General features: G+C 41.0%; 1 protein-coding gene across 3 annotated transcripts in view; it reads right to left on the bottom strand.

The window, feature by feature from the left end:
* mgat5 (alpha-1,6-mannosylglycoprotein 6-beta-N-acetylglucosaminyltransferase) overlaps window positions 1–26,580 on the bottom strand; it is a 98,743-nt gene that overhangs the window by 7,336 nt on the left and 64,827 nt on the right. For all 3 annotated transcript variants that reach the window (XM_085149937.1, XM_085149936.1, XM_085149938.1), the window contains exons 11-12: window positions 16,241–16,374; window positions 3,599–3,748 (exon numbers count right to left, since the gene is read on the bottom strand). In XM_085149937.1, the coding sequence (XP_085006063.1) occupies window positions 3,599–3,748; window positions 16,241–16,374 (284 nt within the window). The remainder of the gene's footprint in view (window positions 1–3,598; window positions 3,749–16,240; window positions 16,375–26,580) is intronic.

Consider the following 26,580-nt stretch of genomic DNA (forward strand, 5'->3'; position numbering starts at 1 on the left):
ATGTGACGCGCTCACACACTAAAAGTTAAATTCTTATGATCATTCCCAGCCAAATAAATGTTCTACTCTTGGAATTTAGTCAGGAATTAAAGTATCTGCTCTCTTTGACATCACACAGAAACATAGTGGATGAAATGGAGACTAACGGACACTTTAGATCAGCCTGAGCTTTCAGCTAACACCTTTATGCACTGAGCACATTGAAGATATATGATGCAAATTTGTCGTATAACATCGAAACAGTTGCAATTTTGCTAAAGTTTTGCCAAAATCCACCCAAAAATGCACTATGATTAAACTGGAGTCAACATCAAGCGATGGTGAGCTGGTCCTGATGCTTCTAAACACTAATCCGATCCTCAGGAGACGGCAACAGTAGGGAGATTTTCATAGTTTGATCCAGGAGTTGATGCTGTCTCGCACTCTTTCGTACGAATTTCAGGATATTTGTCTGTGGGGCAGTTTGAACTCTTGCTGGCAGGGTAGGGATCACATCCGAGGTGATCAATTGAGACTCGAAGCTGTGTCTAGCTGTGTGTCTGAGGTGAAAAAGTATTATTTTACCATCTTTATATCACTGTATATTCATTGTATATTCAGTATTGTTGGTGGTCTGATTGGTCAGATCGGTTAATTTGCATAAAAAACAAAATCAGAAAAATACAAGAGGTGAAATTTGTCCGTGGAAACCAAAATGCTCTATAAATGATATTAAATGTGTTCTTCTTTACATTACGGTGTCTGTTAATTGTCAGACATCACCTGAACTTTCCAACATTATCTCATGCAACAATAGCGCCTTAGTTCTTAGCCACAGTAGCAGCAGGTGTTTTGCATTTCTGATTATTTCAACTGTCTTTCCCTGGAACAGTGAGCAGCTATTAGCCAAAAGACCTGAACACACAGAAACCAAAACATAAAGTGGTGCTACAACTTCCACAATCTCTTAGTAACTTGCAGAACTCAGCGCCAGATCAAGATCATATACAAAGGAGAAGAAGCTGCTATCTGCACCTTTGACTAGCATGTAAATTTAAGCTAACGAGGTATCTGGAATGAAAGTCGTCATGCAAAACGTGCTGGAACAACATCAGATTTCTGCCGTTGCCACGCAGGGCTTAAAAACGCAGTGGCTTCTGAGTGTAATGACCCAGCGAGTTAATTAGGCTGTTTGTTCATGATATTTCTAATCCCAGGACCTGCCATGGGATGTTTGAGTTTTCCCTTTATGCTGATTACAGCGGCATTAACGGTGGGGCAAGACAAACACCATTACCATACTAATACCATTTCTTATTTGGCACACACTGCATACAGTAGCATAAAAGGGTTGTTGAAAGCACGGTGTGTGCAGAAGGTGGAAAAACAGAAGCAAGAGAATCTAACAGGTTGAGTTAGACAGGCCTGTGAGACGGATGTGAGAAGGCAGAGAGAGAAACATCAAAAACCTCTGACTCTGCCAGTCTGCAACATGACGCAGCAACGCTTTGCTGCATGTCAGCGGTTTGATCATCCACGCTATTCACCTGATAGAGCGCAGCGCGTCACAGTTTATTTCAGGGAATTTGGAGCTTGAACAACCTCCCCCCTTCCTTCAAATGTCACAAGGCAACGTATTCGCAAAAGCGCCTCAACGCGGGAGTACTTTTAAAGCTAAACCTCACGAGGCCAATTAGCTGAGGCAGTCTGCTCGCAGGTAACAGTAAACGTGTTGTTTAAGCGACGAAAGGACGAGTGCCTACAACGCCCCTTGTTTTGCTTGTAAACTCTTAAACAAGAATGCCGGAGAAATGTCTGGTTTTGTGCGATTTAATTGGCCGTTCCCCGATGGGTTTCCAGCCAGGAACGCATGTAATGAGAAGATATGGAGGTTTATATTATATCCCGGTTCTGTTGTGTGTTTACCTGCCAGACTTTGCTAATAAAGCTCTCGCTCCAGCAAATCATAATTCACTGCACTGTTGGTGGAGCGTTGTTTGCCTTCAGTCTTTAATGATCCGCTCCACTGCAGAATGCATCTTTGTCTTTCTGTGCCTCGGTGCCTCGAACATCACCGGATCCTTGGTTTCAGGTGCTCAGGACAGAATCACTAATGTTTTATGGCTAAAGCAACTCTGCAGCTCTGCTAAGGACAAAGAGGTTTAGCTATATATCCATTTTTTTTCTATAACTGACTGTATCGTGAGCTGTGGCTGTCTCGCTCTGATGTCCCTCCCTTGCCTGAAAGTATCTAGTTTCAGAGGCTAAAGAAAATCGAAGCCTCCCCTCACCTCCTTTTTTCCTGAAAGGGATGAAGACTGAAGCCAGAAAGATTCTTAGCTGAATTAGTGCCAGTTTGCACCTACAGCGGATGCTGCTGTCAGCTATCTGAGGATCTTGTCATTTTCATTCTGTAGCTCTTTAGAAGTTTGCAGCTCGGTGGGAATTTTTTGGATACGTTTTCAAAGTGGGTCCACAGACCGTTCAGAACACGTCCACTCATGACCATGCAGACTTAGCAAAACCATGACAGGTCACGGCAGACCTCACAGGAAATCGATTTCTGCTTCTTCTGCTTGTATTTCTGTTCTGTGTGGCAGTTATGGACACTATCAGGGTTTAGGCTCAAGTGAGAAGCAGTGTCCTGACCTTTAGCAGACTTCTAGGGCAACAGGTATGTTTGTGTAATGAATGTGTCCCAAGATAAATCAATCCGGTGGTAAAACTGTCTAGTTTAAAACCTAGATTGTATATCAAAGATGAACCTGCACAAAGCTGCAATAACTATAGTTGAAAGAACTAAAGCGGACAGCTAATTATAGATATAAAGCAACTGCTTTAACAAGAAGAGGGGACTGCAGCTTCTGGGAATTATTTATTATTTTTACCTACAAGTGTTTGTTTTAATAGGTGTAAAACAAAGTGTTGTATGTTTAGCAGCCTTGCATACATTCGTAAAACCTAGAAACCTGCCTCTCATACGTCACTGCCCCTGAAGAGCTTGCTCTGCACAACACAATTCATACTGGCTACAGTGTGTGTTGCCATGTAGTTGTCTTTGTCAGTGCGAGTGGTTTGAGTAGTGAGAGGAAGGGACAAGTCATGACCTGAATGGGGAAGTACCTCTGTGAACGGCCAGGCTCAGAGAAAGCACAGCCACTTGGCTCAAGGCTCTTTCAGAAGAAGACCTCCATTCACATAAAGACATTTTTATGTGAAACCAAACCTCCAATAAGTCTCAGAAGAATCACATATTTACTCCAACTTGCCTGTAGACTTATTTTTGTAGCACTGATATGGGCTTTAATATTTCTTTTTTCAATTTCTTTTGACAAGCAGACTAAATATAAAGCAAGACGAAAAACATTCAGAGGTGATTTTGTAGTCACGGCGCATCAAAAAGTCCAAGGTTAGTTAAAAAAGATACAGAGTTTCTTCGATATACTGCAGGTAAGCCTCGCTACAATTTCTTCATTATTTAAAAAAATGTCAGTGTGGCAAAGTGTGGGAGTTGATCTGTGGCTTTTACAGCCACCTAGTAAGAACTGCAGCCATGTACTTTTATTTCCCTCAAGGCTCATTTTTCCATGTTAGATGATTTAAAGTGAGGATCTCTCACCTTCGTTTCTCTCAGGAGGAACTGAAGGTCTCGGCCGCTAAGGATGCCGTGGTTCTTAACGTAGCCCGGGAGGTGCACGGTGCTGGTGCCGTGTACTGTGCCGTGAACCTCCATGTAGCTGTGAATGATGTCCAGGTACTTCTTCTTGTCCTAAAAAACAAATGGGGAGGAAATGAAGCAGATCAATTTAAATTAGGTTCAAAGCAGCATTCAAACATCAACCCTTTTAGGTTAAACTGGTATAATCTAGAAACAAAATCTCCTGCTATGAAGCCCTTCGAATAGCAATTTCTGTTTGAGGGGATCAGTATCTGTATTTCATTTTGTGTCCCGGTGAACTTTTGTTCAGGCTACTCGACAGACCATCTGGCTTGAGTGGTGGGCTCAGCTAAAAATAGCACTGTAAAAGGAGCATCAGTGCACACAGTATCTGTTGTTAGTAAAGTCTACCTGATCTGTTATGTTCCTAAAGAAGAAGACCTAAAACCAAGTAATCCTGCTACTTTTACACTTAAAGTCGTGCCTGGCCTGTTTCTACTGCACAGGAATGCTGACAAACTGATTATCAGGTCAAATGTGAAACATGGATAGAAAAACAATCTAATCTAATTTAAAGGGGCGTCTACTGATAACAGACAAACACAGTTTCCCTGTGTTTTTGCCAGTGTTGTTACTTTTTTTTTTTTTTTTTTTTTGCTTTTTAGCAATTTTACAATGGGGGGAAAGGAGTTTTAAAGAGAAACAGCTACAGCTATCCAATTGCATTGTGGTAAATGTAGGACCATTTCTTGTTTTTAACTTGAGACAAATACTAGGCACTGCGATTCAGGATATGTCAGCTCCTTTTTCGGTAATTAGTTAAGCAACTTGCAGCCATACTTGCAGATGTTAAAGCTGGCCTGAACTGCAGATTCTCCACACTGGAACGAGGTTTAACTGTTTGGTTGGCGACATTTCACACCTGTTATTTTGAATCAAACCGACAGCATAAAGAGTTTGCGGTTTGGAGGTATTTCACACAGGTTTGAAGAGAGGACGGGTATGACAGGAAGCAGTGCCGCCTCACAATAAACAGCATTCAAAGTGGTTTTCACTCTCTGTGTTTATACATTTATACATTTAATCAGTTATTATTTATCTCTGCCTCTCTTCGGAGCCTCTTCGTGTTAAAAGGGAGTTTTTCCTTCCCAGTGTAGCCAAGTGCTTGTTTGGGGGTGGGGGGGTTGTCTGATTGTTAGGGCACTCTGGACTACCTTAGGCTCTTTCCCTTTCAGTGTAAAGAATACTGTTGCTGTGATTCAGTGCTACATTAATAAAACTGAACTGAATTTTCTCAGTTCATTCAGAGCAATAGAAGTCTACCAGCTGACATCAGATGCATGCCTCTCTACAAACTAATGTCAAGTAGAGGGACATGCAGCCCACAAAGGTGTCGTGGTAGATCATCCCTAAGCCTTGTTAAAGATCTCTTCCTGTTAAAAAGGAAGCTCTTCCTCCCCACTGTCACTAAGTCACATCAGATTGTAGTTTGCAGATTTAGATATGCAAAAGGCGTCAAAAAGACATGTGTTAGCTAATGATGAACAGAAGACACGGAAACATGTGAATTAGAAAAATGGGCTTTTTAAAAACTCCCAGTCAAAAGTTTTCTGGACTTGCTTTTGGTTCTGCAAATTATTCCTTATTTAGGCGATCATATTTAAGTTGCTCCCACAGAGAAACCCGCAGCAGGTGTTTGACTTTTAAAAACAAGGACATAACTGTTGTATAACCCAGCAACACTCGAACATAAAATGCTGAACTGAAGTGCAAAATATGTTTTTAACTGTATCCTGTGCCTTCTAAGCACTGAGCCCTGTGGGAGCGAGGTACAGTGCAGCTGAGCGCTCTTAAGGTAGAACCCTTCAGGGAGGCAGTAAGATGAAAGCTGCCACTCTTCTCCATCGTGATGTGAAGCCACACACACACACACACACACACACACACACACACACACACACACACACACACACACACACTTTAACACTCATAGAGAGGCAAGGCTTCACTGTTGTTAAAAGTATAAATCAGATATCCTACACACGAGCCTGCCTTTGATTCTGTTCTACCTCCAGGATCTGTTCCTGCTCCGTGCTGTTGTGTGTGTGTGTCTCCCACAGTACTTCCTTTTGGGGGTTAAATTTCAGGTAGTCGCTCGTCAGGGTCCCTGGAGGCCTGGCTATCAGATGCCTCCAGCCAGCCTGCTGTAACTAAAGCAGCCTGTGTGTGTGTGTGTGTGTGTGTGTGTGTGTGTGTGTGTGTGTGTGTGTGTGTGTGTGTGTGAGAGAGAGATGAAGTCCTAATTAGAAGGTGAAATCACTATCCTGTAATCTCCTCACTCAGGAGAGCTGAGCCAGGATTTGTGTGCGTGCCTTTGTGAGTGTGAGAGGGAGTGAGTGAGGAGGTCTTATAAGGTCCTAATCAAGGTTACTGGTTGGTATCTGAAGAGAAAGCAGAACATCGCATTGAAACTCTAACGCGATGCTGCAGGAGCTCAGAAGACGCTAAGGAAAAAAAGACGAGCAAATAAACTGCTGGTCTATAATATATAATATATCTGATATTTTACAAGTTTGCCTTATTTAAAGCAATAACCGAAATACGTCTAATGGTGATTCACATCAATATTTTAATTATGTACATATGCAACATATTTTTTACTTTTACATCAGTTTATGGTGCACTGACTGACTAAAAGAGCTAGGATTACTTCAAAATCAGAGTTTTTGATGTTATGTTCATAAACGAATACTCTGAATATTACGGTTGGCAGTCACGTCTTTTTTTATGACCAACAAACCCTATAATAAAAAACGACTCTTGCAACGTTTACACAACAGCAAGACTGTAAAACGCAATAAAACTCAAAAAACCCTCAAATGCACCAAGTGTCACAGTGTGTTCAGCAAGTCAATGTGCAACAGTGATAGCTCTCGCGTGACTAGCTCATGGTTTAACTGTCTGTATGAACTGTGAAACCAAAGCTAACTGCCTTAACTGTGCATTGTTTCTAACGGCCAGCAGGGGGTGACGCAATGGCTCTCACGTTCTTGATAAGTGCATAATCAATTCAGTTTGTCTAAATTTTGTAGCTGATGGTCCCCATTAGAGTTAAAAACCAGGAAAAATCCTGTAGTGCAAGCCTACAGTATTAAAGTGTTAACGCCAAGCTGTCAGCCTACAGTCGCGCACCTGCCCCTTGCTCATCAGGCTCAGCTTCAAAACACCAAACGAGTTATAAAATAACTGCCTGAGCTGGCGAGGCTGATTGAAGCGGGGGGGGGGAGGAGGAGGTGCGTTTTATGACCTTGTAAATCAGAGGGAATTTGTAAACCTTGGCTCAAAGAGGAAACAGGAGAGGAGGCTGCTGCTTTCTGTCGGGCTGAGGGATGAGTGTCCAGGGATGGAAGCAGACAGCGTGAGCAACACAGAATCGGAGAACAGCAGAACCACACACATTTTTGGTTTAAAGGGAATCTATTATGCTTTTATTTATTTCCTTTCATACGCATGCACAGTTAGAACAGTGGCTTATATTAAACATGGATAAAAAAAATAAGGCCATTGTAAGTACAAGTGATCTCTGTAAGCCAAAAAGCTCAGGCTTTAGAGGGTTTTTTCTACTCTTGGCTCGCAACATCTCTACAAACCTATTTACAACGAGGCAGCCAATCAGAAGAGGTTTTCTTAAAGGTAGAAGTTAAACTGCTTTTTTCCCCAGACAGGTATAGGATAAAAAGAAGGATTATTTCAACTGGTAAAACACTGAGCTCAATACAGGGGTCTGACATGTTTAAAAAAGAAAATCATTGAAATACATGTACACAACTGTATATAGTCCTCCTAAACTTGATTTTGTTCTCAGGCCTCAAGTTAAAGAAAAGAGAGCAGACTGTTGAGTCGAGCAGTAACCTGAAGAGGCGCGGGGAGCTTGAGCCTCATCAGAATGCAGACAGATGCATGCGCTTCAACTTACATGACCATCAAACTGCCTTCAACATCGAACATCAAACGCACCTCAGATCGGCCCCCTCCCCAATCTGAAATTATTTCCAACTGAGAGACTCTGGGGGCCCCAAAACTGCTAGCTTGTCAATCAAAGCAAAGAATAAAATGAAGTAAAAAAAAGAAAATCACTTCAGCCATTCTTCAGAGAGACAGGAAAAATCATTTCCCTCCACAACACTCAGACCCATTCAACACACATACTGCAGTGATATACTGAGCCTCGGAGAAAGGCTGCAGTTTAAGTGTGATGTGTACAACGGTGCTGCAGAGAGGTTTATCTTTGTCGCTGTATGTTTTAAAAATCAACCATGGAGTCACTTCAGGGAGGACACAGAGTCAAGCTCAGTATTACATCTGCTGATGGCTCAATGATTCCCTTTCACACATCCCAAAAGAAAACATCACATACACAGATATGTAAAGCAGATGTAGTGGCCGACACAATGACTTTAGTCACCAGGTACCATTCACACAAGCACTTTTTTCTATGCTTTTTCTAAGTGAGTGCTTTTTATCTAACATTTGTAGAACTTGGGGTTAATATCTTCCCAAAGGATATTTGGCATGCAGACTGGGAGCAACCAGGAACTGAACCACCAACCTTCCGATTAGCAGATGACCTGCGCAACCTCTCTGCCTTAGTTCCACTGAAAGGAACTCCTAATGGTTCAGCATACCAGCTCTGTGAGTATGGCTGCTTCCTGTTCCAACATGACTGTGCACTAGTACAAAAAGCAAGGTCCACAAAGACATGGGTGAGAGTTTGGTGTGGAAGCACTTGACTGGCCTGCACAGAGTCCAATGTCAATGTCATTTCCTGACCTCACAAATGTGCTTCTGGAAGAATTCCTATAAACACAAACAAACATGAAGCTTTTACAGTTGCAAAGGGTGGGGCCCACATCATATTAAACCCTACAGATTAAGAATATGATGTCACTCAGGTTCATATGAGTGTGAAAGCAGACCAGTGAGTACTTTTAGCTTATAGTGTACATACCAAACCCCTGATGAGTTACTAATTTAACAGCTCACCGTTGCTGCTCCCTCTGCTTTTATTAGTATTTCAAATTAGCCTGCTGTTGTTTCCTATTGTAGATGCATGTGTGGTTAACAACAACGGCAGGTGCAAAACTTACAAACACTGCTTCTCTTGTGATGATTTCATAACGTTTAAATGCTTTTAAACCATTGCTGTGACAAATATTAAAGCACACTATAAATACTGGAATACTTTTATCAGAAGGCTTGATCACCAGTGTGTTGGCTCATTTGGCGCTGCTACCTTCATGGACAATCTGGAAAATTCAATAGCTAGCTTGACAGATGCTGAAGGAATAGCCACAGGAATGCTGGTGATAAATCTGCATCCAGAGATGCTTGGGGTGCAGTCAGGAAAGGTCATTACACTTCAATACCCTGCAATGCCCCATTAGGCAGAGCAGTCTCTAATCTACTGGAGGAATCTGGTAGTTCCACCACACGGAGCATGTTTTTGATTGTGAGACAGTAGAGGAGGTGCTACATGACTGCCACCCCAGCTGTGTGTATAGGCTCTGCATTAATCATCCAAGTGTTTCAGCCTGGACTGGTGTGTGACAAAGAGTTGAATTTCAAGTCCTGTAGAGGAGGACTAATAATCATAATCATAAAAAAAGCAAACAGAGAAACCGTGGCTATAAAATCCTTCTTTGCCCTGCTGTGATAGAAACACCTGTATATGTCACATGCTTCAATGGGTGCTATTAAAGGCTTGTATATGGTAGCTCAAGGCACAGGGGAATACCATTTTTCCACACATTTAAAGCACAAAAGGGTGCAGGGAACAAAATAGGTGCTACTGGGAGGAGTTTAAGCTAATTCCTGGCTAAGAAAGGTACTCACATTCAGTATGGATATGGTGCTGGGTAATACATTTCTCCTTTATAGCCAAATAGAGCTACTACAATTTACTGATTTATTTATGGTTTCTGTGTGTTCTCCTGCTCCGTCCCTGTGCTGTCTAAATTAAACACCTCTCCTGTAAATGTTTGTGGAAGCAGAGAGTGTCAATATTCAATGCGTGTTTCCTCTTCACTTTTATAAAACCAGGACATACAATGACAAATGACCCTGCCAGCTTCACTTGTCTCTTTAAATCACAGAGCTGACAGTTCAACTCTTCTCACTGGTTGAATTATCAACTGCCACCGTTTCACAATTTCAGTGATTGAAAATCAAATTTCAATCTAGGGTAGACAAACATTATTAAAAAATTATTAAAGACTGCGTTCTAATTGTCTGTGTGCTCCTCAAATATAAGACTGTATACACAGTGCGTGTGTGTTAGTTCTGCTAGCGTTGTAGGTACACACCCATGGCTTTTATTGATTTTATTAGCCTCTTTGCTACACTACCAACAGAGGACGTCCAGCTGAAATGGGTATTCTTCCTTGTCCCGTATCCCTCGTCCTGTAGGAGGTTTCTACCTGTTAAAAGGACGTCTTTCCTTCTCGCTGTCGCCTAATGTAGAGGGTCATCTGATTGTTGGGGTTTTCTCTATATTATTGTGGGGTCTTTACTTTGCAATATATAAGTAGATAAGTATCACACATGGGGCCTGAAGACCGGAGCTGGAAAAATCTGTTCACAAAAAAATAAATAACTTGTAGTCTAGCCTTCATTCATTGCAGGGGTACTAAAGTTAATTCATGCATGAACTGTATCGTATACTTGTATTTGAATAGTAACACTGTTGTCTATTATATCTGTTATATCTGTATTTGAAAATATAATTATATATACTGTATAAAAAGTATAAAAAACGTTTATCAGAAAACTGAGTAATTTCTAAGTTTTTGTTTTTTCGAAATACAGACCCAGGCTTAGTTAAAGTATTTTATCATGTGTGCCAAAATTTTATGAATTTTTGTACATTTCAGCACCAAACGCATGAATTTAGCTGCTAAGTATTGTTTCTTTTCAGGATGTCCTGCTTTTCCAGTTGCAAAATACTACAAATGGCAAACTGAATATTTAACACTGCAGATCAACAAAGAAAAGCAATAACAGCTCCCACCTTCTGGAAATGTCTTGAGCCTAATTTAATAAAACATCTGTGACAGGAGAAGTCAATTTAATAACCGCAATAAAAAATGTTTCCAACCCAGCCCATCTCTTCCCTCAAACTTCATATAATGTTCGACTCAACTGGATTATCATAGAAGGGGAATCACAATGCTGTCTGCTTATGAGCCTACAAGGGTTAGAGTGCTCTGACTGTGCTGCTTGTGTGAGCTCCGTGTGTTTGTGTCTCTCTCCCTGTCAGCGCGGTGCGATTCGTCTTTCTTCACCATGTCCTCTGATCTGCCGCCAAGGGCCTGCAGCTCTCCCTCCCTGTACAGCCCACTCATTCTCACCTTTCTCCATGTTCCCTTCTGTCTCATCAAATGCTCTCTTACACGCTGAATGCTGTGAAATAGGAAAACCGACTAATGTAGCACGCTGCTGCTGCAAGTCAAGGTAAAAGCAATAATCACTCATTGATGTTTTTAATTAAACCTAGAGAAGAATCCTTCCTCTTTAATATATTATAAATCTTCTAAATGTATCATTTTTACTTTTATTATTACAGTTACAATTAATATTGAGTTACTGAGCATTAATGGTATCATCACTGCCTGTTCATTGCTCCTTGGTGAAACTGTATTGCCATTACATTCTTAACATTGACCTGCCAGGAGCCACCGACACACAGCTCGATTGTATAATGTGTGTGTATGTGTGAATGAATGGAAAAAGATTAAGGGGAGGGGGGCATTTGGTCACTCTCAGCTGCTTGGGTCTGCATTTCTACTCCTCCAGCTATGGGTTGCTATAGAAACAGCTCTCTCAAAGGAAGTCTAGCCATCTTATTTCAGGTCTCAAAAATCAACCTTGGCTCTTATAAAAACAAAATAATTTTTTAACATCCATGTCTTTGTTCCCCAGGACCTCCCTCGCCGTTTCACGTGCAGCCGTGCTCGACCTCGAGGTCAGATGAGCCACCTGCTACTGTGTGCTTTTCAGAGGTCACACACAGCCAAATGAAAAACAGCCAGTTTACTATTGATGAGTAGAGGTTTGCTACTCATCACTGTTACAGAGCCAAAGACTCAATGCAATATAAAAGAACTTGTTTAGTTCGCTCATGTGTTAAAACAACACATTTAAGTGTTATAAAACAAATCCATAAAGCTATACAAATGCTGATAATCCTGGTACTGAAGGCAATTTATATAGTACGCTGTTGATTAACAGACATGCGATCAGCTACGATCGCTAGAGTAAGATTTTTATTAAAGAGATCTATTCATTTCCACCTCAGTTTTCATAATCCTGGTCAACACTAGGTGCAGCACTCACAGCTCCCCCGACTCTAAACTGCTCCCAAATAACCTGTGACATGTTTTAGTTTTACACATGACTTCATATTTCTGTTGCCCAGGGGTGTCGTCTGGCAAACAGGAGCATAATTGTATATGTATATGCCTTGGTGCCACCCTTCCAGTTCATGTCCACCTTTTTTGTTTTTGCTCACTTTCCTCTCTTTGAGACAAATTTCTTCTAACATGTAAAGAGTTGGTTTGAACAGTGGGTCAATGGGGCTTTGGTATTTGATATTATTAATGTCACGTAGAGCCAAGAGTAGAAAAATACAGTCTGTAATGGAGCATTTAGAGGAGTAAATGTGTATATAAACTGACCTTCTTATTTAACGTGTTGGCCATGCTTAATATAAACATCCAACATGTCCAACAGCACACATAAGATAGAAAATGAGGAGATATAATGATTGGTTTCTTTTAAGGGACCTTTGCTGTAACCGTCTCGGTCACTGTCTGCACTTAATGAGCTCACAGTTATTTCTATTTGCAACATTCCAGCCAGACAGACCTTATCACGCATGAATTTTTCATGGCACAGGGAAGCGCTTCTGACACCAGTGTTCAGGCTCTGAGTATACATCCTCTCTGGAGAACGATGTAATGAACATGGAACACCTCCCCCTCTGTAAGCTCCCAGCATGTGTGGTTTTTTCTAATTAAATCTCTGCGGGGTTTCAGAAAGACTGCATTTTTTTGTTCTGTATCCCGTGTTCCCACCAGATTCCTGTTTGGAGGTACAAATATGGCACATGGGTATCGCTCTTGCCCACATGAAAGGTTTAATAACGTGTATCTTGCAAGATTTTTTGGAAAATAGCTCAAATTATGTAAAAAAAAAAAAAAGACAAAAGAAAAACAAAAGTACGTATAACATTCCAATAATGTACACAAACGTTATAAGAGAGAGAGCGTGTGATCGATCGATCTACTCCACACACTGCTTCCCATCACACACCCGTGGGATGAAAGTGACCATACTTTCAAGCAGCTCTGTTTTACATAAAGTCTATTACCCACCAAACCCCACATTAAACCTGCCTGTGCAGGAGGCTGTTTTCGGCTAAAGTCCGCTGGCTCCTGTTTGGGCCACACATTTTCATCCTCAGTGTCCACTTTCTTCACACTCCTTTGCTTTTTTGGCTCAATAAAACAAAAACATATGATAAGACTTATCTAGAGATCAGCTTTACGCTCACTGAGAGCAACAAATAAATAAAATAAACGTGAATGTACAAAGCGCTGCTGTTCAGATGATGCATAAGAAGCTTTTCTTTTAAAGGCAGTGTGAGCTCTGAACTAGTGTGGACATGGGTTAAAGGGGATGTGAGAAAAGAAGCAGAATTTCACCACTTCCTCTTCCCATCTCCATTAACAGCATCAGTATACTCCTTATGCTTCTATGGCAACATTTTCCACTAGTGATTTAGTGGGCCAACGTAATCTATAACAGTATATGATAATGGGTTGTTTTATACTACAAATTAATTCTGCAACAAAATAATTTTTTAATAAAAAGACAATTAAAAAGTAGAAAATACTGAGTGCAAGAAGTACATCTTTTATATACAGTTTATCATCAAACCCTGTCCTTTAGTTGCAGTCTGAATTATTTTACTGTTAGTTAAATAAAATCGTGTTTTTCACAGTTTGCATTTACCTTTAATTTGACTCAAACTCATAAATCATACATCACAGGTAAAAATAATGAGAAACACTGAAGAAAGGAATCGTAATGATAACAAAAAGTAGACAGCTCTTATTGGGAATTGTAATTTAACGGCAGAAATCATTATGCCTCTTCTTACAGCAGGTCTCACTTTCTACTTTAAAAAGACGATCGTCATTTTGAAATGAAACCTCTCGAGTACATAGAAGGAGATGGCAGCACCGCACGGTTTAAGTGAACAAGGAAGGGAAACGCAGTAAGCCAGTCAACTCGTTATCAGTCAGCCCTAAAATGGCCCTTTAATTAAAAGCAGGAGGTAATGAACGCGCTCGGGAGTCTGATTAGCAGCTAATGCCCCTTGCTGGGAGCTGATGGGCTTCCCCGTCTGCCCTTTTAAAGCCAGACTGAATGGCACAATACTGTGTGTGTAGTGACTCACCAGAAGAAGCCATCAACCACAGCAGTACACCTCTGGATTAGAAACTGTAACGCCTCGGGATTTACAGACTTATAAAGTGGCTTGGAAGTGTAAGTGTTGAATATGTTTTACATTAGGAGGGCTCTTTTTTTTTTTAACTTCTTCTCACTATCTTCTCTGAGGATGAATCACCTCAGTGGTTGGCATAATAATAAGCCAGTCAGCACTAACAGCCTCAGCAAGCCAGCAGGGAATAATAATAATAATGACAACAATAACTAGATAGATAACGTCAGTGCTAAGATGAAGCTCAAAGTGTAATTAAAAATGTAAGTGCAAACAGCATCAATACAAACAGCTAAAATTGTTAGCTAGATGCATTTAACAGAAATGAGCACGCTAACAAAGTCACATTCTACCACCGGCTGTAGCACGAATTCAAACAAACACAAGTTTCGTCGTATGAAAACATGACAGCGTGAACATGTCATTACTAACCAGTCGACTGTGTAGCAAGAATAGGCCAACGTGCTCTGCTAGAGCACCACTGTGTGGAAAACGAGGACTGTCAGTTACTGATTATTGTACTTTATTTGGATTGCAGTGTTATATTTTGTGCGGAATCTGTTTGTGATGATAACTTTGGGGGTCATTATGTTGCCTTTGTTAGAGCAGCTAAAGTAATATTTAACTAATGCAACACTTAGTTGGTTATTGCAAGCTAATTTAGGGACTAGAGAGCAGCTTGTCCATGAGTTAGATAGCCAAGAAGTATTAATTTAGCGGATTTAATATTTCACCATAAATATTAGCTTCAAATTAATAATCACAGTTTTTATTGTGGTGCATAACGACACATCTTGTTGCTGTTCTTAGGAACAAAATCCTTTCCATCAATATCCTCTGCACACAGTGCAAAGTGTATGCTTGCAGACAGGGTCGCTCTCTGTCAAGTGAAGGCTGTCTGCGCTCTGTTTTATTCCAAAGCTGAAGTCTGCCGACGCAGTTAGAGCTGCTGAGAACTGTTCTCTCAGATTTTCCAAGACACAGTAAAGGTATGAATAAAAAAAACCGGTACACATATTTTAAATGAGCTTAAAGGCAGCAAGTAAAGTTAGATAAAAGCAAGTGGAACAATCCACAAGAACAGTATTATTTCCAGAGTAAGATCATTAATCGGTTAGGTTGGGCTTATTATTTAATCCTCCACATCTTTATCACACTGCCTCCTACACGAGGACAGTTCTCTTTGTAGCATCTATTATTATCCCATCGAGTTCAGACATCTATAGAGTCAGTTGGATCTGGAGCAACCCACTCAGAAGCATACGTGGTGTCAGCTGAAAGCTCATCAAGGCCTGGGTACTAATCCAGCCATCCATGTCGAGCCAAACAATGTTCAAATCTCCCCAAAGTCTCCAAGCCATTTTTGTCTAGGATACAGTAATCCCTTGGTCTCTGTGCTGCAGAGTGAGCATGCATTTGAATATATTAAAACCTCCACCAAGGAGGTGATAAGCTGAATTTGAGTTCCTAAACCAGACTGCTATTAAGTTTCCTGTGAAAGTTTCACCCAAGGTTGTTCAAAGAGTTTCACTGCAGAGCTCTCAGAGGGCTGACAATGGGTTATCCTTGGTGCATTGGGATTCTCTGGCATGCTTAGTGAAGTCTGTCCCTGTCATCTTCACAGGGAGGACATACATATCTAACTTTGTGCCCATTTGTAAGTGTTAAAAAGGTGGAATCTGCAGGTGTATAGACACAGTGACTGCAAGCAGTGAATGTAGATCATAAACATCCATTCACTTCCGCTTATCCTTTCCAGGGTCGCGGGGGGCGCTGGAGCCTATCCCAGCTGTCATAGGGCGAGAGGCGGGGTACACCCTGGACAGGTCGCCAGTCTGTCGCAGGGCCAACACACAGGAACAGACAACCATTCGCACTCACATTCACTCGCACATTCACACCTAGAGGCAATTTGGATTATCCAATTAACCTATCCCCACAAGATCATAAACATGTGCAAACAAAAACATAAAGGCACATATAAGTAACAATATAAATGAATTTAAGTTTAATATAAGAGCATTTAAAGATGATGTTACCTTCCAGAAGTTGTCCACCTTGCCATAGACTAGTGACTGATTCTGTCTCTTAACGTCATCGATGTGCTTGATGTCACTGGCGTTGAGGTGCTGCTCCACAACAAAGCCCAGGAAGCTGTTGTCTGGGGTGTGAGCTGCGACAGAACGGGGGAAAGAATATGTGAGCAATTCTACAGAATTGGTGTCATTTGTACCTGACAAAGGTCAGCTTTGCATTTACGTGTAAACCTTTTTTGGTGCCATGTGACATCTATTTTTAAGTCAGCACACCACGTGGCATCGTTCAACATTAACCATGAGACTTCATTGTTAACTGTCCTGAAAACCTGGACTGACTGAAAGACCACGTGCACCTAACAATAACTAAACAATAAATTTTGTTTAGAAGACTCTGATGATGTCACTGCATCAGGGCTGGAATATGAAAAACAAACAAGGAGGACGATAAATGTTTTAATTTCTCTAAATAAAACACACTTAAACTGATCAGAGGTGAGCTCTGCCGGGAGAGAGACCAGCGAACACTGCATCCTGGTTCCTTTCATTCCACTTCTACTCAGCGTTGAGTGCGGAGCCTGAAGCTGGCAGAGTTTTACCTCACTAGCATCTGCCTTGTAAAACAAGTGTGAAGACAAGGGTTTGGAGCGCGGACAGGAAACACTCGGTCAAGAATTAAATGGCCTAATAACATCATTTAAAATGAAATAACGGAGCACTAGAAAGCAGCCCGTGCCTTCACCTCTGGAAGCGAACGGAGCGAGGTTGTGTTGGGGAGGCGGTTGGCTGCGCATTTGTGGTTTGAGCTGGAGCTCCGGGGAGCCACTGCGGTCAGAGCTTGTTCTTACCGCAAGCTTATTACTACAAAGGCAAACTGAGGTCAGTCAGTCAGGGGAGACAGAATGAGCTTCAGGGCAGTAAATAAAGAAAAGACTGAGAGAGGAATTCAACTACCTGCCAGCACTTAAACAACTCAACAAGTTCAAGCGCTGCAATTAAACTGTGGATTAATAATACTTTATGTAACATGAAGGAATATATTGTGACTTTTGACACATGATGGCAGGAATACAGAAACATGACTTTTCTCAGTTCTACAAGTGAGACTGACGTGTTCTTTGTCATGGTGCTGGCTGGACTGGTTCAGCGTCCCGCTTAAGAATGAGACAGTGTTTGCTTTTGCCACATATTGGCTCACGCTTAATACGTTTAGGCAAACAAAAAAAATAAAGAAAAGGGAATGGCTATGCAGAGTAAAGCAACAGTCCACGCAACTCCTGAACGATGACAAAATATATCTTTTTCTGCAATGACTTGAAAAGGGCGCAAGGAGACAGCGGTTGTTACGGTCTGCCTGAACTTAAAGCAAATACAGAAGTTTCCATGACTGTGCTGAAATATTTCATTTGGGACAGTCATCACACGCGCCTCACCCGTTACACGTTAAACTCTTCACTTTGGGGAGATGCACAAATAAGCAGCTTATTCTTTGGGCAAAGTGCTGCTTGGCGAGGGTAGAACGCTATCATGCGATTTCAATTCCTGTCTATTACAGTCAAAACTATTGCTCTTCACTTCCTAACATGAAAACACAAAGGAACCTTTGACCCAACATTACAGGTGACTCACTTTGTGTGAGGAGTGTGGGAGAGTGCAATAACGTGGGAGTAGCTGTTGTGGAGATATTGCCACGTCTGTACGAGGTGTCAGTGTGGGAAGGAGTCAAGCGCCACTCCCACAATACACAGTGTAAGGTTAACATAAAATTGCTGATAAGCACCGATCTCTTTAAGCCTGAGAGCCCTTCCCTGTGACATTTAAAGGAAATTTGACAATAGATGGAAACTGCCACATCCCAAAGACTTAAAATTCAGGATTTCACATCCTGTTACTTCAGTTGTGACCTTTTTGTGTGTTCATTTGTTAGTCTGTCAACATTATCTGTGGATTATCCCTTTAATCTCTTTTACTCAGCTAACTGTCGTCTGTGGGAGGGAAAGAATCAGAGAATAAAATGTATATTTTTGATCATCGTTACTGTGTTACGGTCATTGTACTGCTCCTTGTTTATTGGTGTAATCCTTTAATCCTTTGCATTTATGTTTCCTGAGTCCCTTCCTTTTTAATGTCCTCCTATATTTATGGGCTCAAAATGTGGTCATAAATATTTTGTACTTTTGTACACATACAAAAAGATTTGTATGTGTAATATAGATTTGTATGTGTAAAAAAGATTTGTATGTGTAAAAAAGATTTGTGTGTGGACTTAGCCAAAAAAAACCCTGCAAATTACAAGTACGAATTTTGACCCTATTTTTCTTCCTTTCATCTGATTGGTCAATGTCATGTCAATCACAAATGTAACAATCCAATCAGAGAACAGATGGGTTTGGCTGTCGGAGGGGCGCTTTTTTTGAACTGCAGATCCTTGAAGGGTAATACAGTTTGAAGCTGGAGGATCTCTATGTAAATGATAGAAGCTAGGTCCCCTAACTTTCCGCAGCTGTTGAAAGGATAAAGTTGTGGTATATCAGTGGTTAGAAATACCATTATTACTTTAGGATTAGTTTAACACAAAGTCAGGGCAGACCCGGGAGTATTGCTGTGAGTCACAGTGCGCAGCATAAAAGTCCTTTCACATCGGACGCAGGATGTGCTGCTAATGCTAACTAAAAGCAAAGGATCCAGAATTTGTTGCGCTGGCTGCTGAGCTCTGTGGGTTTTTGCAGCAGCTCTACCTGTACTAGATTCACCTGCTTCTTGTTGTTTTTATCTCTGACTTTATGTCCACTACAAGAGTTTCTGGTTTTTTTGCTAGTTCTTCAAATGTTCAATAAAAACATGTATGCTAATTCATAACGAAGAAAGCTTTGTAATGAAGACTGTCATTGGATTGTTACATTTGTGATTGACATAACATTGACCAATCAGATGAAAGGAAGAAAAATAGGGTCAAAATTCGTACTTGTAACTTGCAGGGTTTTTTTTGGCTAAGTCCACACACAAATCTTTTTTACACACACAAATCTTTTTTTACACACATACAAATCTTTTTTACACACACACACACAATTCTCTTTTTACACACACACAAATCTCTTTTACACACACACAAATCTTTTTTACACACACACACAAATCTCTTTTACACACACACAAATCTTTTTTACACACACACACAAATCTCTTTTTACACACACACACAAATCTCTTTTTACACACACACACAAATCTCTTTTTACACACACACAAATTCTTTTTACACACACAAATCCTGATTTACAAGTACAAAATATTTATGACCACATTTTGAGCCCATATACAGGGTGGGCCATTTATATGGATACACCGTAATAAAATGGGAATGGTTGGTGATATTAAAGTCCTGTTTGTGGCACATTAGTATATGTGAGGGGGCAAACTCCTCAAGATGGGTGGTGACCATGGTGGCCATTTAGAAGTCAGCCATCTTGGATACAACTTTTGTTTTTTTCAATAGGAAGAGGGCCATGTGACACATCATACTTATTGGTAATGTCACAAGAAAAACAATGGTGTGCTTGGTTTCAACGTAACTTTATTCTGTCATGAGTTATTTACAAGTTTCTCTTTGTTCACAGCCATTGACATGTCAAAGAGGTTAACACGTGAGGAGCAGATCGAAATTGTGTTGATATCTGGTGAACGCAGTAACCGGGTCACTGCAGCAGATTTCAATGCAAGACACCCTACGAGACCACCCATCTCCCATGCTACAGTTAGCAAACTGCTTGCTAAGTTTTGTGAAACTGGTTCAGTGTTGGATTTGCCAAAATGTGGACGCAAGAAAACTGTCACTAATGAAGAAACATCAGTGGCTGTCCTAGCTTCATTCAGCAAGAGCCCACAGCGTAGCACTCGTCGCATGTCACTGGAGAGTGGCATTAGTCGAACATCCCTTCGGCGGATATTAGCTACTCACAAATGGCACCCTTACAAACTCCAGCTACTGCAGCATCTCAACGAGGATGACCCAGATCGGCACAGAATTTGCAGAATGGGCAAAACAAAAATTGGAACAGGACCCTCAGTTCACGCAGAAGATTTTTGTTCAGTGATGAGGCAAACTTTTATGTGAATGGTGAAGTTAACAAACAAAACCACAGCTATTGGTCTGACACTAACCCACATTGGATGGATCCCTCCAAGACGTTTGGACCAACAAAAGTGATCGTTTGGTGTGGTATATGGGGTACAACGATAGTGGGTCCATTCTTCATCAATGGAAACCTCAAGGACACTGGATATTTGAAATTGCTACATGATGATGTCTTTCCCTCTTTATGCACTGAAGCTGGCACGTTTCCTGAGTTTTTCCAGCAAGATGGTGCACCACCACATTATGGGTGCCAGGTCCGAGCATTCCTAGATGAACAGTTTCCTGGAAAGTGGATTGGTTGTCGTGGGCCAGTTGAATGGCCCCCAAGGTCTCCCGATCTGACCCCCTTAGACTTTTATCTTTGGGGTCATCTGAAGGCAATTGTCTATGGTGTGAAGATATGAGATGTGCAGCTCCTGAAACTACGGATACTGCATGCCTGTGCTGGCATTTCTCCTGCGGTGTTGCTATCAGTGTGTGAAGAGTGGGAGAAGAGGGTTGCATTGACAATCCAACACAATGGGCAGCACATTGAACACATTTTATAAGTGGTCAGAAACTTGTAAATAACTCATGACAGAATAAAGTTACGTTGAAACCAAGCACATCATTGTTTTTCTTGTGACATTACCAATAAGTATGATGTGTCACATGGCCCTCTTCCTATTGAAAAAACAAAAGTTGTATCCAAGATGGCTGACTTCTAAATGGCCACAAATGGTCACCACCCATCTTGAGGAGTTTGCCCCCTCACATATACTAATGTGTCACAAACAGGACTTTAATATCACCAACCATTCCCATTTTATTACGGTGTATCCATATAAATGGCACACCCTGTATATTCCCTCCAATCCCTCTTTTACTTTACTTCCTGCTTTTTTTTTTTGCAAGTCAGCTGCCCACTCTCTGTGTTTATACTTCCCTCCTTTGTGTTTTTCCATCCCCTCAGTAATGTTTTGACTAAATTTACCTGTGCCTTACTATCCATGTCCCTGGAGTGTTTAATTCAACTGATTTGCCACTTAACTCACCTCTTTTCACTCTGTTTGTTTATACACTCCCTCCCCTTATCCCCAACTGGTCTCGGCAGACCTCCTTGAGCCTCTTCCTGTTAAAATGGAGTTTTTCTTTCCCACTGTCACTAAGTGCTTGCTAATAGAGGATTGACTTGACCCAAGGTTTTCTTTGTACTATTGTAGGGCCTTTACCCTACAATACAAAGGGCCTTGAGTGACTGTTGTTGTGATTTTGCACAATATAAATAAAATTAAATTGAAAGTATATTTAGTTGGGCTGTGATCTGGTGTCCTGTTGGCTGCTGAACATCTTCTCTGTATTTGGAGCTACTTTACAAACATTGTTACCGCCGTGACAGTAAAAGATTTTTTGAGAAAGCAGAAACATATATTTAAAATCACTGACAGCTGTTAGTGTGGAAAGGATAACAAAGCTAGCATGGTAAAAGCTAGATTGGAGAAAACCTTGGAGAAGAGGTCAGTCTTCATAATTACTCCAAGAGCTGATTGACAACAAATCTTATATTTAACATTATATTTAAATACGTATTTTAATATAATGTATTTTTTACATAGATCCAAAAAGATGCCCACTCAGATGATAACAAGAGACTATGATGGTTTTCTAATGCCAAAGAGACGGAGGTGTCCTGAGAACTTGGAGGAGACTGAACTAACACTCTTCCATCAAACTGTGTAAACAGGACAGGCTATTAATTAGTGTTCAGCCTTCTTGATGCACTTGGTAACAGATGCTTCTTGTCCCACAAGGGCCGCTACTCAAAATGTCACTCAACTTGCACAGCATCATTCGCTATTAGCTAACAAACAGCCTGGGAGGACAGCGCTGTCGGAGAAGCACTTGCTCTGAGCACCAGAGGTGAGGGAGCAAATTTGCTTTCTAAGGAAGCCTAGACTTACTCTGTTAGATTAGCAGTCAATATAGGACTCTGAAGAGCAAGATATCTTTCTGGGATATTTATTGCCTAAAGAAGCAGTAAGATCTCAGTAAATCCTGACTATTTGTCATCGTACAATGGCTCCTGCACAAAAAATATCAGACAAATGTAATCCCAAATTATAAACTAGGGATTATGTGATTAGTGTTGGCCCAACAAGAAACTTTTATTCTGCTGGCCAGACAGAACTGCAAAAACACAACATCAGCGCTTAAATCTCAGACGCTTTGAAAAACCTACATCAAAGACTTCAGGGTCTTACAGCATCTCTGAATGGCCCTGAAGGGGGAAAATAAACAAGCTACATCTGCAAGTTTGAGATTTTAAATCTCGAGCAGAGTTTTGATCTTTTTGAATTCAATGAGGAAAACTGAAAGGGTCGCTAACAGCCTTTCTTTCTCAGCATATTCTATTTAGAGTAATTGAATGGCAGGATAACATTAGGAAACCATTAGTATAAATTGATACAGCAGGTCTGGAAAGTAAACGTCTGCTTCGTAGTTAGGTGTTCTTTAACTACCAACTACTTACAGTATAGGCAGAACAGAATGAAATAGCCATATTTGCGTTTCTCGGCAGCATTCCTATATTGTCTGAGGCTTCTCCTCCACTGATATTATAGAAATCCACTACAATCAATCTAAATGAGCATCTGTAAAGGTTTCAAATGAAGCAGGGTAAGAACACAGTGTGAGGCGCTGAATTACATCAAAATAACACCCTCAGTGTCCCCTTCACTGCGAGCATTGCTAAACAGAAACAGGCACACAGATTCTACTTTTCAGGAATTACATTTTCTTGTCAGGGACAAACATTTCAAAGTAATGCAAATTTCGTTGTACATGTCCAATGACAATAAAGGGCTATTCTATTCTGTTCTATCCAAATCTATTTTGACATAGAGACGTGGTGTGATAAAGTATTTACCCCTCTTCCTGGTTTCTTATTGTTTTATTTTACCAAACAAATTTTAATTTTACACAAAGATTACCCGAGTAATTCAGATCATGCTGTTTTTAAATGATTTTTTCATTAATTAGGGAAAAAATGTCCAAATCTACCTGGCCCTGTGTGGAAAAGTAATTGTCCCCTAACCCTAATAACTGGTTGTGTCACCCTTGGTAGCAAGAATTGCAATCAAGTGTTTTTATGATAATTGGTGATGAGTCTTTCACATCTTATTTGCAGAATTGTTTTAATTTAGCATGAATTGCCTGTTTAAGGTCGTGCCAAGTCCAGGCTTTGATTAGTCCACTTTAAAACCTTCATTTTGGTGTTTTTTGGGCAATTCAGATGTGGATGCCTGGTGTGTTTCACATCATCGTCCTGCGTAACCCAAGTGCTCTTAAATGTTCAGACGGTGAACTGAAGGCCGGACACATTGTAAGTGGTCCAGGTGGTAAAACAGCTAAGCAGGCCCAGACAATCACACTACCACCACCATGTTGGTATGATGTTCTATTTATGAAATCCTGTGTTAGTTTTACACCAGATGTAACGGAACATAAAAAGTTCAGCTTTTGTCACTGAATATTTTTTTTCTGATGTGCTTCCCCTCATAAACAGGACGATTTGATTCATTTACTGCACAGCCACTGTGGCCTAACCGCTGATTAGAGGAGTCCAGTTATGAAGCTGAGAGTTTTTCCTCTCACCATCTTGGTATTTTGAAAATGAATGTAATGAGCAAGGAGTGGCTTTGACTGATAAACTGCACGTCATCAGCTAATGGCTTGTGATTGACAAGTTGTTAGCCAATGAGTCAATCAGCTAACCCCAGATAATCCTCCCTTCTGATACTGACTGACAGGAAAAGCAGGTGCGCTGGTTTGACCGAGGGCTCTCGTTTCATTGTTGTAAACAGATGCTCTTGTACTTTTGATGCCATGTAAAGTAGGCATGCTGAGAGGGAAAGTCAGAGAGCAAACAATAGATTAAAAGAAATACTTAAGACAACATGTGTGGCAGCGCCATTATCAATCAAAGCTCTCAGGGCACTACCGGCCAAGCAGACATCAGGGTCAATTACGTAGTTGGCAGAGGTTCAGAGATAAATGCTGTCATCTGCTACATTTGACATCTGACCAGTATTAATCATGATTTCCATGAAGGATTAAACATTCGGTAGCAGAGCAACACAAAGGAAACTGGGCATGAACATATGGTGGATAAGAACCTATTATAGTGAATGCAAATCTGAGGGATCACCACAACACAGGAATAGATGAACCTCGCTGCATCTGAAGGCTTTCTTTAGATTCTTTTTGCATTGTTAAGCAAGAACAAGAAATGTGCTTATCAATGTAAATTACTTATCCTTGCAATGTTTAACCAATTAAGAAAATCCCCAGTAGCGTCAGCAATGTTAAGTGATTTAAGCCCAGAAAAAAAGAGATCTAAAGCCTGGCTATACTCAATCTATCTGCAGTCACTTCAGACCTATGTAACTTACAAAAATGTGGATTTCTAAGCTGATGAATCCATGAATAAATTACACGTGAAAGACACTTACTTATCCTGCAAACATGAATTCAGATAAGTTGTATTGCCACTTTTTCCTCTCACTGCACTTAAACATGACACTCCTTTTGGCTTACATTTTCCACTGCAGAGCTGGGAAAACGTCATGGTGGGGGAGAGACACCTGTTGGCGTTGCGTAACACTGGATCACCACCTCACTTGGCTCCCTGTTGCTACTTGTGGAGGAGCTGGTTAGGCCTTTCAGAAAAAACAAAAAACCTCCCCATCTCTCTGTCTTTTTAAAACCTAAAGACTTCCAAACAGCAAACGCAGCTCATCTCATTTCTTCATCCTCCATCTTTTTCCTCTATTCTTTAATAGAGCGACAAAGCCCCGCCCACCTAGTAAGGCTGCTCTGCTACCTGGCTAGCTGACCACAGCAGCTGTTGTGTTTTTGTTATTCATGATTTGATTTCCCTGACAAAGTGAAATCAAATCAAATGTCACTCTTTTGCACTGCACGGATCTACATAATTATTCTGTCAAATCTTCAGGTCTTCCGATTATTAATGACTCGTGTTAGGATACACAGCCTATTTGAATACAATTTGTACACTAGAAAACTCTCTCTGCTTTCCCAACTCTGAAATAGATTAATGAGGTCATTTGGTCTTGTCTTGTCTTGTCTTATTGACCACAGGCCACACACTCCCAATCCCCCCCCAGCCAATGATTTATCCTTATAAATGAACCAATCCGAATCTAGCATAAGTTATGGGGCCGAACTCAATTACTCCGCTGTTACATCTCCCTTCAATATGTGACACGGAAAAACAGTTTGATACAGCAAGAAATGCGAGTAATCCATTTCAGAGGAGTTCTGACTGTTGGCCTATGAAGCTGTGTTCACACTTGCTAATCTGAATCACCATGGTTACAGATTATGTTTAGCAGTGAAAATGTGAAAATCAGTACTTCTTAGAGAGCATTTTAAGACAATGAAAAGGTCAAAATAAGGTCGCAAATGTTTTGGCTTTTATAAGTTAGTATTAAGCCTACATTACTTTCTTTTCATGCAGGAAAACTGAAATTAATATCGACAGGAAAATGTGGGCAACTATAAGACCTTTTAGAACCTTTCTTCATCTTAATTCAAGGTTTAAAGAAAACTAAAAATAATAACCCAAAGGAACTCTGAGAAACTCACTGAAACGATGTGAAGCTGACGATGCCACTAACTGTAAAGCTAAAGCAACGCGATGAGCAATAGCAGCTCCATATGCAAAAACAACGTGTGCATAATGTGAAAATATTAAATCTTCAAAGTTTCAAACAGCAGACTTCAGCCTAAAGGCCGGTGTAACGCAGCACAATGCAGAGAGGGGGGGGGGGGGGGAGTTGTTCTTGTCTCTCATGTCTGGAAGTGAGGCCATTCTGTGGTTTTAACACTCAGCCCAACTGCTGTGCACTTGTTTCACCAGCGATATCATCTAACCCAGCGACTCTCGACTGGATTTTGTGCAAAGGCTCCAGTGTTTTATGAGAAAGACATACCCTATTCAGTGCACAATGAGCTATTCAGGTGCAGTGGCATTCTGGATAGCTCCGGGCCTCACCTCGCAAACGGAGGATTTGTAGGGGTAACATTTCACTTTCTCTTAGCTATGGGGAAAAGGTCAGTACTCCGGGGAAGCTGGCTCCCTTTCCTGCCCAGCTAATGCTGTCGCGTCTGCTGTGCTACCGCCGCTCATCCGTCTCAACAAATG

The sequence above is a fragment of the Neolamprologus multifasciatus genome, chromosome 23 (genome assembly GCF_963576455.1).
Source record: "Neolamprologus multifasciatus chromosome 23, fNeoMul1.2, whole genome shotgun sequence".
Classification (NCBI taxonomy): Eukaryota; Metazoa; Chordata; class Actinopteri; order Cichliformes; family Cichlidae; genus Neolamprologus; species Neolamprologus multifasciatus.